This window comes from Podarcis bocagei, assembly GCF_964188305.1.
Source record: "Podarcis bocagei genome assembly, chromosome: 4".
Classification (NCBI taxonomy): domain Eukaryota; kingdom Metazoa; phylum Chordata; class Lepidosauria; order Squamata; family Lacertidae; genus Podarcis; species Podarcis bocagei.
The window spans coordinates 44,318,794-44,333,598 of record NC_138128.1 but is presented as its reverse complement, the minus strand read 5'-3'; the positions used below and the strand labels follow the sequence as shown (position 1 = coordinate 44,333,598).

At 47.4% G+C, this 14,805-nt stretch overlaps 1 protein-coding gene across 1 annotated transcript; it reads left to right on the top strand.

Annotated features, from left to right (window-relative positions):
• Window positions 1-202: 202 nt before the first annotated feature.
• Window positions 203-13,952, top strand: PI4K2A (phosphatidylinositol 4-kinase type 2 alpha). Its single transcript, XM_081192371.1, has 9 exons — window positions 203-758; window positions 8,056-8,256; window positions 8,970-9,101; window positions 9,187-9,340; window positions 10,500-10,561; window positions 11,414-11,513; window positions 11,742-11,875; window positions 12,069-12,128; window positions 12,254-13,952. The coding sequence occupies exons 1-9, from the start codon at window positions 315-317 to the stop codon at window positions 12,413-12,415; spliced, it is 1,449 nt and encodes a 482-aa protein (XP_081048497.1). The 5' UTR covers window positions 203-314; the 3' UTR covers window positions 12,416-13,952.
• The last annotated feature ends 853 nt before the right edge of the window (window positions 13,953-14,805 follow it).

Below are 14,805 nucleotides of genomic sequence, written 5' to 3'. Positions count from 1 at the left end.
TGCGGTGGGAGGGAGCGCGCGCGAGACACAATGAAGGGGCGGGGCCTCGCGAGCCACGGGGCGGGGCTTCTGCGAGCTGGGCGGGCCTAGCTCTGCGAATGGACGGCGGCTTCTTTAGTGGGCGAGGCTTCCGGGCGCCCTGTAAACAGGGGGCGTGATTGGCTGGGGCCGCTCTGGCGGAAACGGCGGTGGCCGCGGGGCCGGTGTCAGGTGATCCGAACTGAGCGGCGCTGAGTCGCAGAGCACGGCGGTGCCCTGGTCTGTGCGCGCAAGTGCCCGGAGTTGCATCCGCGCCTCGCTCGGGCTCGGCCTCTATGGATGAGACGAGCCCCTTGGTGTCTCCGGAGCGCGGGCCGACCGCAGGGTATGGGGTGCCCGGAGGGGCCGTGCGCTCCCCGCCCTGCCCCGCCGCCCCCAGCGCCCCCTCCGCGCCGCCGCCCTGCCCCTCGCCGCCCGGCTCTCCCGCAGGTGGCCGCGACCGGGAGCGCCAGCCCCTCCTGGATCGGGGCGCGGGCGCAGAGCGTGGGGCGCGCGGGGCGGTAGGGACGGCCGGGGCGGCGCAGGTCCAGGCTCCAGTTGGGTTGGGGGCAGCGGCTGCCGCGGCCCGCGGAGAGCGGGAGCCCCGGAATGAATTCCCCGACGACCCAGAATTCGCCGAGGTGGTGCGGCAGTCGGAGCTGGCGAGCGAGCGTGGCATCTACCCGGAGCGCATCTACCAGGGCTCTAGCGGCAGCTATTTCGTCAAGGACCCGCAGGGGGTGAGAGGATTAGGGCTGGGGTGGGTGTGTGGAGACTATTCAGCCCAGGGTGTGGGGGAGCGAGGGGTTTGGGTGGCCGAAAGGTGGTTACTTGATCTTGGCAAGTGGTCGCCCCTGCCTTGTACTAAGATACCAGGGGCCGGGGAGTCTCAGCTGGGAACTCGCTAGCTGGCCTTTGACTGACTTTACAAGGGTCATAATAATGTATGTGAAGTCCTCTGAACACTTGAAAGCGCAAAACAAGTTTAAGAATTAGTATCATAGGTAAGGTTAAGAAGATGATGGTAGGATCGTGTGTATGCCTTTGCCACATCCTTGACCAGTTCTCTTAAGTGTAGGGTGGTATTTCTTTGTTCCAAGACACTCCTGCCTGCTAGTAAAGGTAAAGGGACCCCTGACAATTAGGTCCAGTCCTGACCAACTCTGGGGTTGCGGCGCTCATGTCACCAAATTGGACGAGGGAGCCAGCGTTTGTTCGCAGACAGCTTTCAGGTCATGCGGACTTAGCATGACTAAGCTGCGTACCAGAGCAGCGCATGGAAACGCTGTTTACTTTCCCGCTGGAGCAGTACCTATTTATCTACTTGCACTTTGACGTGCTTTTGAACTGCTAGGTTGGCAGGAGAAGGGCCCGAGCAACAGGAGCTCACCCCGTCACAGGGATTCGAACCGCCGACCTTCTGATCGGCAAGTCCTAGGCTCTCTGGTTTAACCCACAGCGCCACCCGCATCCGCCCTGCATTCTAGTAGGTGCCCTGTAATCTCTATCTCCTTACCTTTCCTCATTTCTGCTGTTGCTTGCACTCTCTCTTTTCCCCTTCGCTGGAGTAGATGTGGCCAAAGGACAGTGCTCAATATAACCCATCATGTACAGCTGATTTGTCAGCTGTGCCCTTCTCCCCTAGGAGGAACAGCCAAGTGTAGGCCTTATTCTTAAACAGAACCAGTTTTATTATTGTAAATATAATACAAACAGGTATGGTCTTGCTCTTTAGCATCTCACAGTTCCAATGTTTGTTTCATAGTGTTGCTGTCAGTGTAATACTATGGTTATTGGGGAATAATACAAAAAATAAAGCTAGAAGCTTTAGGCCTTCTTACCCAATGAGGAGGCACAGTACTGCTTGACATGTTGAGGTGTTCTGTTGTAATTGGGTAAAGTTATCTTGGACTTGGAGTGTATCGGTTGGCTGTTTCCAGAGGCCAGCATAGCCTTGTCCAGTTAAAGGCTTTAGTAGCTGCTATTCTGGTGTCAGTTGCTGTCCTGGATTTTTAGTTCTGTTCGGTTGTCTGGGTAGGGGAGGATACCTGTTGCTTGTTACCCATTCTTGGCATTTAGTTTGGCCTTATCTTCATAATGTGTTTCTTTAGTTGGATCTGTCTCTTTCTGATCTTGAATAAGGAGGCAGGTGGCCCGACTGCCCTAGGCGGTATTACTGGAGGCGGTATTACTGGCACAGGATTCTTCTTAGTAAGCTTCTAGAGCATGGGCAGGCATACTAAGGCCCGGGGGCTGGATCCGGCCCAATCGCCTTCTAAATCCGGCCCACAGATGGTACGGGAATCAGCATGTTTTTACATAAGTAGAATGTGCGCTTTTATTTAAAATGCATCTCTGGGTTATTTGTGGGGCATAGGAATTTGTTCATTCCCCCCCAAAAAATATATAGTTCGGCCCCCCACAAGGTCTGAGGGACAGTGGACCGGCCCCCTGCTGAAAAAGTTTGCTGACCCGTGCTAGAGTATACCATACAGTTCTTGTACTTGGGGGCATATGGATAGGAATTAGATTGACATAGATACTTTGCTAACAATAACTTTAGTGTGGCAAGGGGTGCCAACTTAAATAAAATATTGTGGGGGATGTAAGCTCTGCCCCATATAATTGATCACATGGCACAACACACACACACACACACACACACACACACACACACACCATTTGAATGGCAATGCCCATCAACTTTGGGGAGCCCTGGCCCCTCAAATATTTTATTGGGGGGGGGCAAAGGTACCTTGGTCCCTAGGAGTTGGCTCCTATTAATGTGGTTGGACATTGTAAACTCCCTGCTGATTTCCCCAGGGTTCAGATGGGTTTGGAGCAGGGGTTATATGGTATTGTTTTGTTAGTGTGAGTGTGCAGTTTAACCAAAAGTTACTCAACTAATACTGCTTCCAGCTTGCGGCTCCACTTTACAAGTGGCTCAAGAAACCTAGCTCATTTGAATATGACCCCATTAGAGGGAGAGCTGAACAAATTCACTTGAAGTTCTTGTGTGCTTGCTGATGCAACAGCTGTATGCTTGTAAGGCAGATAGTCCCTTTTGCAGAGAATGATGGTTGGTGTCTGGGAGCAGCTCATGGATGTAGTGGGGGGGCAGGAAGGGGCTACTGCCCCCCATAAATAAATAAATAAATAAATAAAAATCAATAAAAATACATAGTTAACTGAGGTTCTGCCTCTCCCCCCCCCATCCTAGCTATTCCCATGGAGCAGCTGATCTGCTTCCCTTCCTGATTGTGTGCTTCCTGAACTTTTTGACCTTTTGGATAAAACTGGCATTGAAATTTCTGTTCTTTAAGCTCATCTCTGCATTTTAAATATCTGTAGGAGCTGGCTGAGATATCAAGATGGTGCGGGTTTTATTTTGGGAGAAAAATCAAAAGAACTATACATGCCTAATTTGTAGAAGAATATTCAGACTAGCCTCTTTCAAATTTCAGGTTATGTACTCTACTCATTGCCCTTTGCTATGAAGAATTCCAGGTCACCACTGCTAATATTTACCCAGTCTACTTTCTAAGCTTTGAATACCATATGTTGCTTTGGGTATTCCCCCATTAGCAGACATCAATGACTGTTTATCTAGTGACTTAATTCTTCTCGTTTGAAACCCAGATTTGTCAAGAGGGTATAAAAAATTCTATAAAGAATGGTAGATCAACTACTTTGTGCCTATTTTAGATGGCAAACTCCTTGAAACAAGATTTTCTTTCTTGTTGCACTATAAAATGGCATGCCTGCTAGTAGCAGTTCTATGTAAATAGTGAAATTAAGGGCACAATTATGGGTTTTAAATGCGTTAAACCTTCCATGCAGTAAACATACTTGGGCTGTCCTGGGAAACACTGATATTCATGTCATTGGAAGTTTTTAAAAAGCAGATTGAGTCCTCTTATTCAGTTTGTTAATTCTAGTAATGGAGAGGTAAGATTGCCTGCCACTCATACCTCGTGGTGGCCTGAGGTCCTCATCAGATGAGTTAGGTAGGTGTGGGTGTGTGAATGGTGTACGATGAAATCTGATCTTTTATTGTTTTGTATCAGACATTTCTGTTACTGCTGTTAACAGCATGTGTATTTTTTTAAAGCTGTTGTTTTTTTCAAGCAGATTTGGGTAAGCAGGTATTGAATGAAAGCAAGATGTATGCATTCATGCTTGACCATGCCTTAAGAGAGGAGGTCTGGTAGATTCAATAGCGTTACCCCTTTTAAGTTCTAGCCCATTATTTTCTTGTTTGCTCCACTCCCTTGCCTGCTTCTAGGAAGGGAAGACTGCTTCTATCATGGACTGAGTGAGATCCAGCTTCTGAGCCCTACTCCCTTGCCTTAGGGTTTCCATGGGAGCTGCTGCTTGGTATGACACTTGATAAGAACATGAAAAAGGCAGGGAACATTGAATAATCATGGATATATATGGGCACCATGTCATTTCTGTTCCTGTACTAGAATTGAGTGCGATTTTATTTTCCATAAGCCATCTTGAGAGCCTTTGAGACTATAAAGCAGGCTATAAGTATTGTAAATGAATAAATCTAAGCAGAGAATAATCCTGAGGCTTTGCTTTCTCCTCTGGCTTGCTATATCACTGTACTTACAAGGAATTGGGCATATCTGTCTTGTGTTGGGATCTGTGGGCTGAGTTTTCGAATAACTGATCCTACTATATAAATGGATTAGCATGAGCTGTGGTTCCGGTCAGCTGCAGTGTATTCTTCATGCCTATGTGAGGACTGACTGTGTGCATGGCCATGTGGCTCTCCTTGTGACCCGTCATAACTAACCAGATTAATTTAGTTTCCTCTTTCTGAGTTGCATGTGTTGATTGTATGAAAAGCATGACTTATTTGCTGGCCATGTCAGTTTTTGTTATAGTGATCCAGCTTCTTCTTCCTGTCTGGTTTGGGTTTTGGAATCACTTCCCTTTTAGCTGAGTTTGTGGGAGATTCCACCGGGATGAGTCAGCCTGGTCTTTGTGCTGCTGCTCTAGGTGGATGGAAGGCAAATGGATCGATGCAGCACTACTTCCTTCAGTTTTTGTTCATTAGAAAGGAGCCATTTCAGCCAGAGCTTTGTGGGGGAGGCTATGGTTTCTGGGTTAGTTGCTGCCAATTAGACCTGACCTCTTTATATGTGTGTATGTGTGTGCCATTGGTAGATGGTTGGATATAACTGTTGTATGTGTGACTGGAGATACGCTGTTGACCCTGCCTTTCTGCTAACTGTGGTGGCAACTCTGTGTCCTCTCCACCTCATGGTTTAAAAAGTCATCTCTTGGTACATGGCTGGGAGAGAGATTTATCTAACATCTAGTATGGAACTGACCAGCTAGAAGACATGGCTTCCTCAGCAGTGCAGCTGCCTAGAGAGGGAAAGTGAGAGCAGCCAGCATACATGATAATCAGGGGTGTCAGGAATGAGGAATTTTGATTCTGGTAGATTGCCAGGGTTTCCCCACCCAGGTAAACAGACATATTTAATGGCATCTTCCAATGCATAGGCCTGGCCCAGCTCTATGTGGCATTGGAATATCTAGTATCCAGGAGCCTGGCTGGCTTATTACATATTACATTTTTTTTCCTGGTTTCTATGCCAGCCACAATGCTCCCATTCTTTTTAACTCTTAGCTCCCCTTTACTAAGAGCCTTGAATGTATTTGGTATATCTAGAATTGTGTGCTGAAGCTCCAACTTTCTGTTACTATACAATCCAGAACTTATGAAAAAAAATGCCAATTTTGCTTTTGCGTTGCATGTGTTTCGTGTGCACATCTGTCCTTTTTTTGGTCACAAATTCGAAGGTTCTGATGACAGAGCTGTATGAGTGAAAAGGCCGTGGGTGGGAAGGAGCTGCTGACTGAAGGAACCCTACTCCTTATATTTGATTTTCAAACTTTTAGTAGAAATACCCGTTGTATTTTCAGAGACTTCACCTGCAGTTCTGTTAAAAAACAAATGCTCATAAATCTTTTCAATGAAGCATCTTCTGTAGAAGGTAGCCTCCTATGTTGACTTATGTCATGCAGCTTCAGCTACCCAGAATCCAGGACCTGTTGGTGGTGCATTCGTGGAATAGGCCAGGCTATAGACATATCAAAGAAACGTTTCACGCGTTGCAAACTTTGTATGAGAAATCGGGTTAGCAAAAACAGAACTCCACAGCGCCATCTGGTGTCACAGTGTTAGAATGCATAAACAAAGCATAAGTGTTTTTTCTTTGCCAATGTAGCTGAGTCCCCAGAAGCTGCTCCAGAGTTCTCAGTGTGGACCTTTCCTAAGCTGTGTGCCTGTCGCTTTGGTAACCTTGTATGGAATGCTAGTATTGTTGTTGGTGTGGGGACAGAGAAGGGGTGGAGAACCTGTAGCCCTCCAATGGCTGCTTGACTACAGATTTCATATTATTGGCCATGCCAACTGGGGCTGATGGGTGTTGTAGTCCAACATCTTAGAGGGCCACAGATTCTCTTGTCTGTGGAGCACAGTCTACCAGGCTTACAAAGTATTAGGAGGGGCGGGAAGAGTCTTTGGTAACATGTGGCACTCTGTACACTTTACTTCCTTTCTGGAGTTCCCCAGGATCTTTGTCTCCTGACTGAGCGTCATCCTGCTAGAGTCATCCTGAGATGAGAAGCGGCAGCTGGTTGACTTGTCTGCATCTCACTGTTGTAAAAAATGACATGGCAATCTTTCTCTGAGGCCCATGGGTGGGACTCTATAGAGAACCCAAAAGGTCTTGTAGTAGGAAAGGCTGGATATTTGTGCCACAGTAACTCCTCTGTGCGCTCCCTAGCTAAAGAGAGCACTGACAATGAGGTTGAGTGGGCTTAGAAGGCGGGGTGGGGTGGGGGAGTAAGTTTTAGAAGGGAACCAGAACTCAAAAGGTTTGAAACATTGCTTTACGGTGGAAGGCCCCATTCCCCCGCTGAAAATGCAGCAGCTAATTGTAGCTCTCAGCATACAATTTAAAGCACTGGGACTATGTGGACAGGGAAGTGAAACCTCCCAGTAAATTTCCCAACTAGAGATGCCATAAACTTCGTTACACCTACCTAACCAGTGAGGTGTAGCCGATCAGTCCCAGGAGGTGGAACTGATCAGTCTGCTTATTTAGGTCATTGTGCACCTGGATTATAGAATCAGAGAACTGTAGAGTTGGAAGGGACCCCCCAGGATCATCAAGTTCAACCCCCTGCAATGCAGGAATCTTAGCTAAAGTGTCTATGACAGATGGCCATCCAACCTCTGCTTAAAAGCCTCCAAAGAAGGAGAGCCTACCACCTCTCATGGGTAATCTGTTCCACTGTTGAACAACTCTTACTGTCAGAAGATTCTTCCTGAGGTTTAGTCAGAATCTCCTGACTTGTAACTTGAATTCATTAGTTCCAATTCTCGCCTCTGGAGCAGGCAAAAACAAGGTTGCTCCATCTTCCATGTGGCAGCCCTTTAGATATTGGAAGATGGCTATCATATGTCCTCTCAGTCGCCTCTTTTCCAGGCTAAAGAGATTAATTTTACCAGTTTTTAATTTTGGAATTATTTGATTAAGACAGGGTAGGGAACCTGTAGCCTTCTATATGTTGTTGGACTCCAACTCCCATCATTCCTGATCACTGGCCATGCTGGCTGAGGCTGATAGGAGTTGGGTCCAACAACCCCTGCAGGGTCACAGATTTCCCCACTGCAGTTAAGAACTGTTGTCTTGGGTAATATGTTTGTTCAGAGAATGCGCACTCAGCTTGGCTGCCTGAACTCCTGGGAGTGAAAAATGAGAACTGTTGGTTGAAGGTCTGCTCTTGAAAAGTGGGGCACCAGGTCCCTTTGTGACGGATGTGTATGTTTTAACTGGAAGCATTCTTGTAAATGTGTAGCTCTTAGCAAAGAAGACCTCTAACCCCTTCTCTTTCTACAGTATTGATCTGTTTGGCAAGAGCCTGGTACTTTGCCATATGTTGTGGGGGTTGGCTGCCCTTGCCTTGCCCAGCTTGAATTAACCAACTTCCCATTTCTGTCCGCCTCAGAAAATCATCGGCGTATTCAAACCCAAGAATGAGGAACCTTATGGGCAGCTGAACCCTAAGTGGACAAAGTGGCTGCAGAAACTGTGCTGCCCCTGTTGTTTCGGAAGGGACTGCCTTGTTCTTAACCAGGGATACCTATCTGAGGCTGGTGCTAGCCTTGTTGACCAGAAGCTGGAACTGAACATTGTTCCCCGCACAAAGGTGAGCCTGGGACAGAGGAGGAAGCAGACTGCAGGATTTAATAGTGGATAGGATGCCTGCATAGAGACCTGTGTGTTTCTGTGTGGGATCCCCAGAACTGCCTACTTCCTAAATAATAAAATCCTGCCTTTCATCCAGCTCCCACTTCTGTCTCTTATCTTAATAGTTTGTTCCTATATATCTATTGATATTTCTCACTCCTAGCCCAGTGAGGACTTCTGGCTTTGGATTAGAAGCAGAACAGCAATTGAGGGAAGAAGCAACTGGGAGTAGTCCCAGAATTATTATATTCCATTCATTCGTTCTTTAAAAAAATTGCCCTTTGCCAAGTGTGGTGAGTTGCTGGTTTTTGCATTAATTTGGTTACTGCATTCTTGAGTTTGATCTCCATATTTGAGTTTTGGGATAGGAACTACATGTAGAAGTAGTTAGAAGAACCTGACTACAGATGTAGAAAAGTTGTAACCATAAGCATGGAATGTTTATATCACTTTTAAAGTACTATATACTTTCATTTACTTTTTAACAAAGCTGCTAGAAGGTATAGGGTTTTACTCTCCCCACCCCATTGTAATTTTTCAGGTCAATAAATTATGCTCAGAATTTGAGATGTGTAGGTTTTGTTTTTTGTTTTTAATAAAGTAGGCAGACCTGTATATGCCTAGATTTATGGATTATGCTTTTTAAAAGTCATCTCTTTTCCATGCCCACAGGTGGTGTACTTGGCCAGTGAAACATTTAACTACAGCGCCATTGACCGAGTGAAGTCCCGGGGCAAACGCCTGGCCCTGGAGAAAGTGCCAAAAGTGGGGCAGAGGTTTCACCGAATTGGGCTTCCTCCAAAGGTAGGGGAGGTTTAAGGTGCCCAGAAATGTTTTGTGCCACTGAGCCAGGCCTTGTTCCCTTAACCCACCTGCCTCTTGCTCTCAGGTGGGCTCCTTCCAGCTCTTTGTGGAAGGCTACAAGGATGCAGATTACTGGCTACGGCGCTTTGAGGCTGAGCCCCTCCCAGAGAATACGAACCGCCAATTGCTGCTGCAGTTTGAGAGGCTGGTGGTGCTGGACTACATCATTCGCAATACAGGTAGGTTCTGTGTCAGCTCTTGGCCCATAGGGTGGGAGCACTGCCGACTGAGGAATCTGATGGGAGAGATATTACTTGTTGGAAAGCCTTATGAAGAGGGAAGTATATTTTGCTCTGCTATTCTGAATGTAGCCCTTGCTCAATGCACATATTCCCTGGTATGCTACTTCCGAAACTCCTTGGCCCTCTGATGTCCCACAACGTTGTCTATAGGTACTATCGTAAGAAAATGAAATGACAATCATTCTCCCAATTTGTTTTTGAAGAGGTATGCAACATGATACAGTCCTGGGGATCTCATCAATTACTATTTATAGTAATTGGGGGGAAATTCCTTGTTTTCTACACAGTGCTTCTGTGTTCTGCACACATATACTTGCACATGTTTATATTCATGTTTCAATAATTTATATTCTATTGTCATTTGGGTTCCTGTGACCTTGTCTCCTTGTCATTTATATTTGGGGACTTCCTCCTGTATTTGAGGGGAATAATAGGAAACTGCCTTTTACTAAGTCAGATGGTTGGTTCACTTTAACTCAGTATTCTCTACATTGATTATTCAAAAGCCTTTTCCAGCCCTATCTGTAGATGTCAGGGACTGAGCCTGGAAATTCCTACATATGGAGCATGTGCTCTTCCACTAACCTAAAGCCCTACATAGCTGTGTGCTGGTGCTCCTTGGCTCTTGAGGCAAACCATTGTGTCGAAGACGTGATGGATAGCCTGCAAGTGATTTATGCAGAGTTCCAACCTGGAGCCCTGCTGTAGCCATAGGTAGTCTTATTGTCCTAAAATCCTCGTAGAGTTGGGATACTCTTACCTGAAGGCTGTACAGCATCTTCCCAAGCCTAGGATGCAGGCTCTGCAGCTTCCACTTCCCCTGAAGGAAGGATAGTAGGGGATTGCCTTGCTGTTTTGCATGGGAAATTCTTCTGTGGCTTGACAAACCATGAGCAGTAATGACAAGGCTGGAATAAGGTTGCCTCCTCCAAATAATAGGGGACGAACGACTGAAAGATTGTAAGCTGCCAGATTACATAGTCTAATGATGTGTCTTACTTCTCCCCCCACCGCCACTTTTTAATACTACAATGTGGATCTTGCTATCTGTGATGAGATTTCTCTGTCTTATCAATGTGTTTTCCTTCTTCCACAGACCGGGGAAATGACAACTGGCTTATCAAGTATGACTGTCCTCTGGACAGCACAAGCGTGCGGGTGAGTAGGGCCCTTGCTGCTCTGATAGTTACACTTGGGGATCTATCTTGTGTTCTACAGCAGCAGGCAGTATGGGACTAGAAGGAATTGGTATGCAGCATTGAGGAAGGGCCACATTTAAGGGAATGTCTCTAATCAGGCGCCGTAACTGCTGAACACATCTTAGGCACAGGTAGACTAGCTGACAACTTGCTGCTTGTGGAGTGACAGCCCTTGGTTCTGAGTGATATAGAAAGTTGGTCTTCAGTGTATAGCCTGGCACCAAGACATGGGAGAGTCCAGAAGTTGCTGAGCCCTTTCCAGTGAGTGCCAGAAAAGAGAAAGCTGGCATCATGTCTCCAGCAAGCTTGCAGAGGGGCAAAATTGGGAGGGAGAAGGTAGCGTCAAAGGAGTGCTAGACTCGCTTTGCCCATTAGCATTGCATGGACTCCCTTTGGGCCTTGGGGGGGGGGAGAAGGGGGGGCACAGAGGATTTGAGAACTTTTGGTAGTATAAGCAGTGCCCATTGTGTTGCTTTTGGGATGCTGAAAACGAGGACAAAGAGGAGCTGCAGAATGGAAGAGACAAATGGCTTCAAAAATTAGTGTGGGAAGGTACAAAGGGGATTAAGTGGTTGCACAGGGTGGGAAGGGGAATCTGTAGAGGGTTAATGTGGGAAGAGAAGTGGAGTTGCGGTTGGTAAACAGTGAGCACTGGGGCAGAGCACCCCTTGTTTGTGTGTGTGTGTGTGTGTGGATGAACATTTTACATATTGTTTTACTCATTATTATATTTGGTTTTAAACATTTTCCTGTAAAAAGTAACAAATACAACAGTACCCTTTTCTGGTTCAACATTCTTCCCTCTCTGTAGGACTCAGAATGGGTAGTGGTGAAGGAGCCTATAATTAAACTGGCTGCCATTGACAATGGCCTGGCTTTCCCTCTCAAGCATCCAGATTCTTGGAGAGCATGTAAGTAGTCCCAAGCACTAGAACCCAAGCAGATTCCCAGTAAGCAAGTGTTTCTGGCTGGTCCAGGGTGCTCTTTAAGGGCTGACTGCCTTGTGTTTCCATGTGGAGTCCAGGATGTTCAGGGCCTCCAGTGCGAAGATTGAGTCGTCTTCTGTGTCCTTTATGGGATGTTGCCCTCGTAACAAGCCTGCTAACATTTGCTTTTTGTTTCTCCCCACCTCTCCAAAGACCCTTTCTACTGGGCATGGCTGCCCCAGGCCAAGGTGCCCTTTTCCCAGGAGATCAAGGATCTGATACTGCCAAAGATTTCAGACCCTAATTTTATCAAGGATTTAGAAGAAGACCTCTATGAACTCTTCAAGGTAACCACAGGCACCAGGGCAAGTACACCTGTGATTCTATTCATTCTGCTCATGAGCAAATAATTTGTGTGGATGCTGTGGGAGGGTAACTGCACCTATTCCTCTCCATAAGAACAGAAGACAAGAAGAGATTTGTACGCAGCACCCACCCTAACCGTGTCCGTCTATCTATCTGTTGCTGTCTCTTTTGTAGAAAGATCCAGGCTTTGACAGGGGCCAGTTCCACAAGCAGATTGCCGTCATGCGTGGCCAGGTATGCTCCTTGCTCCCATTGGAGGAATGGGATCTGTGCTGGGCACTGGGCTGTCTTTGCCTCCCTTTCCAATTGGGTTCCTGCTGACTCCGGGCACTCAAGTTTCCCCCCTCTTCTCTTCCTAGATCCTAAATTTGACCCAGGCCTTGAAAGATGGGAAGAGCCCCCTTCACCTGGTCCAGATGCCCCCTGTAATTGTAGAGACAGCTCGCTCCCACCAGCGCTCTGCCAGTGAGTCGTACACGCAAAGCTTCCAGAGCCGCAAGCCCTTCTTTTCCTGGTGGTAGCAGAGGCCTCTGCGACTCATCGAGGAACCCGAGTTATCACTTGACAGCGGGCAGCCAATCCTCCAGACTGAGGCCGCTGTGATGCTGCCAGTGGGAGATGTAAGCAGGCGCTACCAGCCAGCCTCAACTCTGCACATTCCCAGCAGGAAGGGAGGCCCTTCCTTAGACCTGACTGCTCCCCCCCCCCTCTTGCTGCGGGCTGGAAATGCCCGCCCGCTCCCCAGCCTGAGCATGGCAGCATCTCCCAGCAGGTGCCTGCATGCAGCATCCTTTGGTTGCAAGCCGTCCCTCTAATGTCCACCTGGGTGGAGAACACCCCAGGGTCCTCTGCCTGGGAAGGCTGGCGATGAAGGGGGATGATCTGAGTTGGATAGAAGTGCTCCTGCTGTGTGCAACTCCCAGCCTTGATATTCCTTCCTCCTTCCCTGCACCCTGTTTTATCCTGCAGCGGAGGGGGAGGACCCTGCTCCACTAGGCTTGCTCTGTTATCCGTGGTCCCACAGAGCTCCCCCTCGTGCTGTAGGCACCAGTCATGTCTTGGGGCCATCCATAAGGAGCACAGCTGCCACCGACTGCTCCTGGGAGGATGCAAGTTGGGATAGAGAGGAAAGAAGAACTTAAGGGTCGGACTAGAGTCTGTTGGTGCAGCTTTTGTCTGCCTGGGGTAATATTAGCAGGTAGGTCCTGCAAGAGTATAACTGCTGTGCTTCCTTCCCTTCCTTCTGCAAGGGAGTAAATGCCTCAAATAGTAGATTTTAACATTGGTTTTAAATAATTGAACCCAAGTGAACACACTTGTTCTCCATGTAGTGCTGGTGCAACTGAGAGGATGACTATATCCTCGCACTGTTAGCCTTGGGCTAGTATTTCACACCCATCTAGTCTGATCCCTAGAGGAAGTAATAGCTGTGCCTCTTCTCTGCCGATGCTGGGGTGAGCAGGAGGCAGAAAAGAGGCCACTGCCAGAGACAGAATCCTCCCTTGGGCTGCGTTTGGGCATTGACAATCGGGAGGGGGGAGGAGGTTCTCTGGGTGGGGTTGCCTGCTGCCATGGGGGAAATGTCCTCACTGCATCCTCATAAGGGGAAGCACTCACATTAGGATCACTACCATACCGAGGCCCTTTACACCCCATGTGCAATGGAATGGTACAGTGAATGCTGCTTTCCTGAAAGCTACTGTGCTAAATCCCTGGCATCAAGTTTCCCTCTGAAATTGTCCATACAAGTGTCCTGATTTCTCCTTGGGTGTTGCTAATTTGGCTGCCACCCAGGCCTGCAAGGAGAAGCCTTGCATCGAGTCCAGCTTCTCTGCTGTTCAGAGCAGTCGCCTGGTACCCTGTATGTGGGGGGGTCTGCCTCTTTCTCACTTGGGGGACAATTCCCTGCTGTATGCCTGAGGTGCCAGGCTGAAGCTGATGTACTTGATGCCAGGCACGGGTTCTTTTCCTTTTTGCCAGCCTGAACTGAAATGTATTGTTCTTATGCACTGTAGAAATGTATGTAATATATTTAAATCAATGCAAGTATCTTCATAACAGGTCTGCAATTGCAGAGCCAGTCTCTTGCGTGGTTTTTTTTGTCTGCTTGTGTTAATGGGAACTGAATTTTCTCCCTGCTCTCCTCATTGCAATAGTGCTGCTGCTTGCAATTGTGTCATGGCTCACACTTGCTCTCTACTTCCCCTGCAGTATGAATATTCCCCACTAGGTGAAGCTTACACTGCATACATCATTGGAAAGTCCTTCCTTGTGTCTGACTTTTTTGTATTGCAAAGCATGGGATGGGAAGCTGGCCCGAACCCATGGGGTGGGGAAGCTGTGGCCTGCCTGCCTGATGTTCCAGGCTATAAATTCCACTATCCCAGTTACTGGCCATGCTAGGTGGGGCTGACTGGAGTTAAGAGTCTAAAAACATCTGAAGGACCGCATATTCTCTACCCCTTTACCACCTGCAGAAAAACATTCCTGATCCTTTTATAGCCTTTAGGAGAAAGAATCATGCATTTCATCCTGTTAGCTTGGATGGCCCTGGCTCGAAGTGATATTTAACACAACATATACCCTTTCATCGCCTTAATGTTAGTATTCACTTCTATTTTGGTAATATAAAATCTGTACAGTTGAAAGAAAATACAAGTTGCCCAACTTCTTCACCAAGTATGACGCTGATTGTGCACAAGACCTTCTTCTTGCCTTGAGAGAACTATTATAGCTAGGCACCCAAATGGGCAGACTTCAGTTTGTTCAACAAGGGTATGTGAGTACATATAGGCAGAATACTGTTTAAACACAATGCAGCCTTAGTTCCTGTTCTCTGGGAATTACCAGGACTGTGTATGTCCCCACACTCCATCTCATAACTTTTTCGAACACTTACTTTTTCAAAGGA

Bases quoted from the DNA above. Each gene is read 5' to 3' on its own strand.
- PI4K2A (XM_081192371.1), top strand. From the start codon at position 315: ATGGATGAGACGAGCCCCTTGGTGTCTCCGGAGCGCGGGCCGACCGCA. The intron at 9,341-10,499 runs GTAGGTTCTGTG...CTTCTTCCACAG, and splicing joins CTACATCATTCGCAATACAG to ACCGGGGAAATGACAACTGG. The intron at 11,514-11,741 runs GTAAGTAGTCCC...ACCTCTCCAAAG, and splicing joins TCCAGATTCTTGGAGAGCAT to ACCCTTTCTACTGGGCATGG.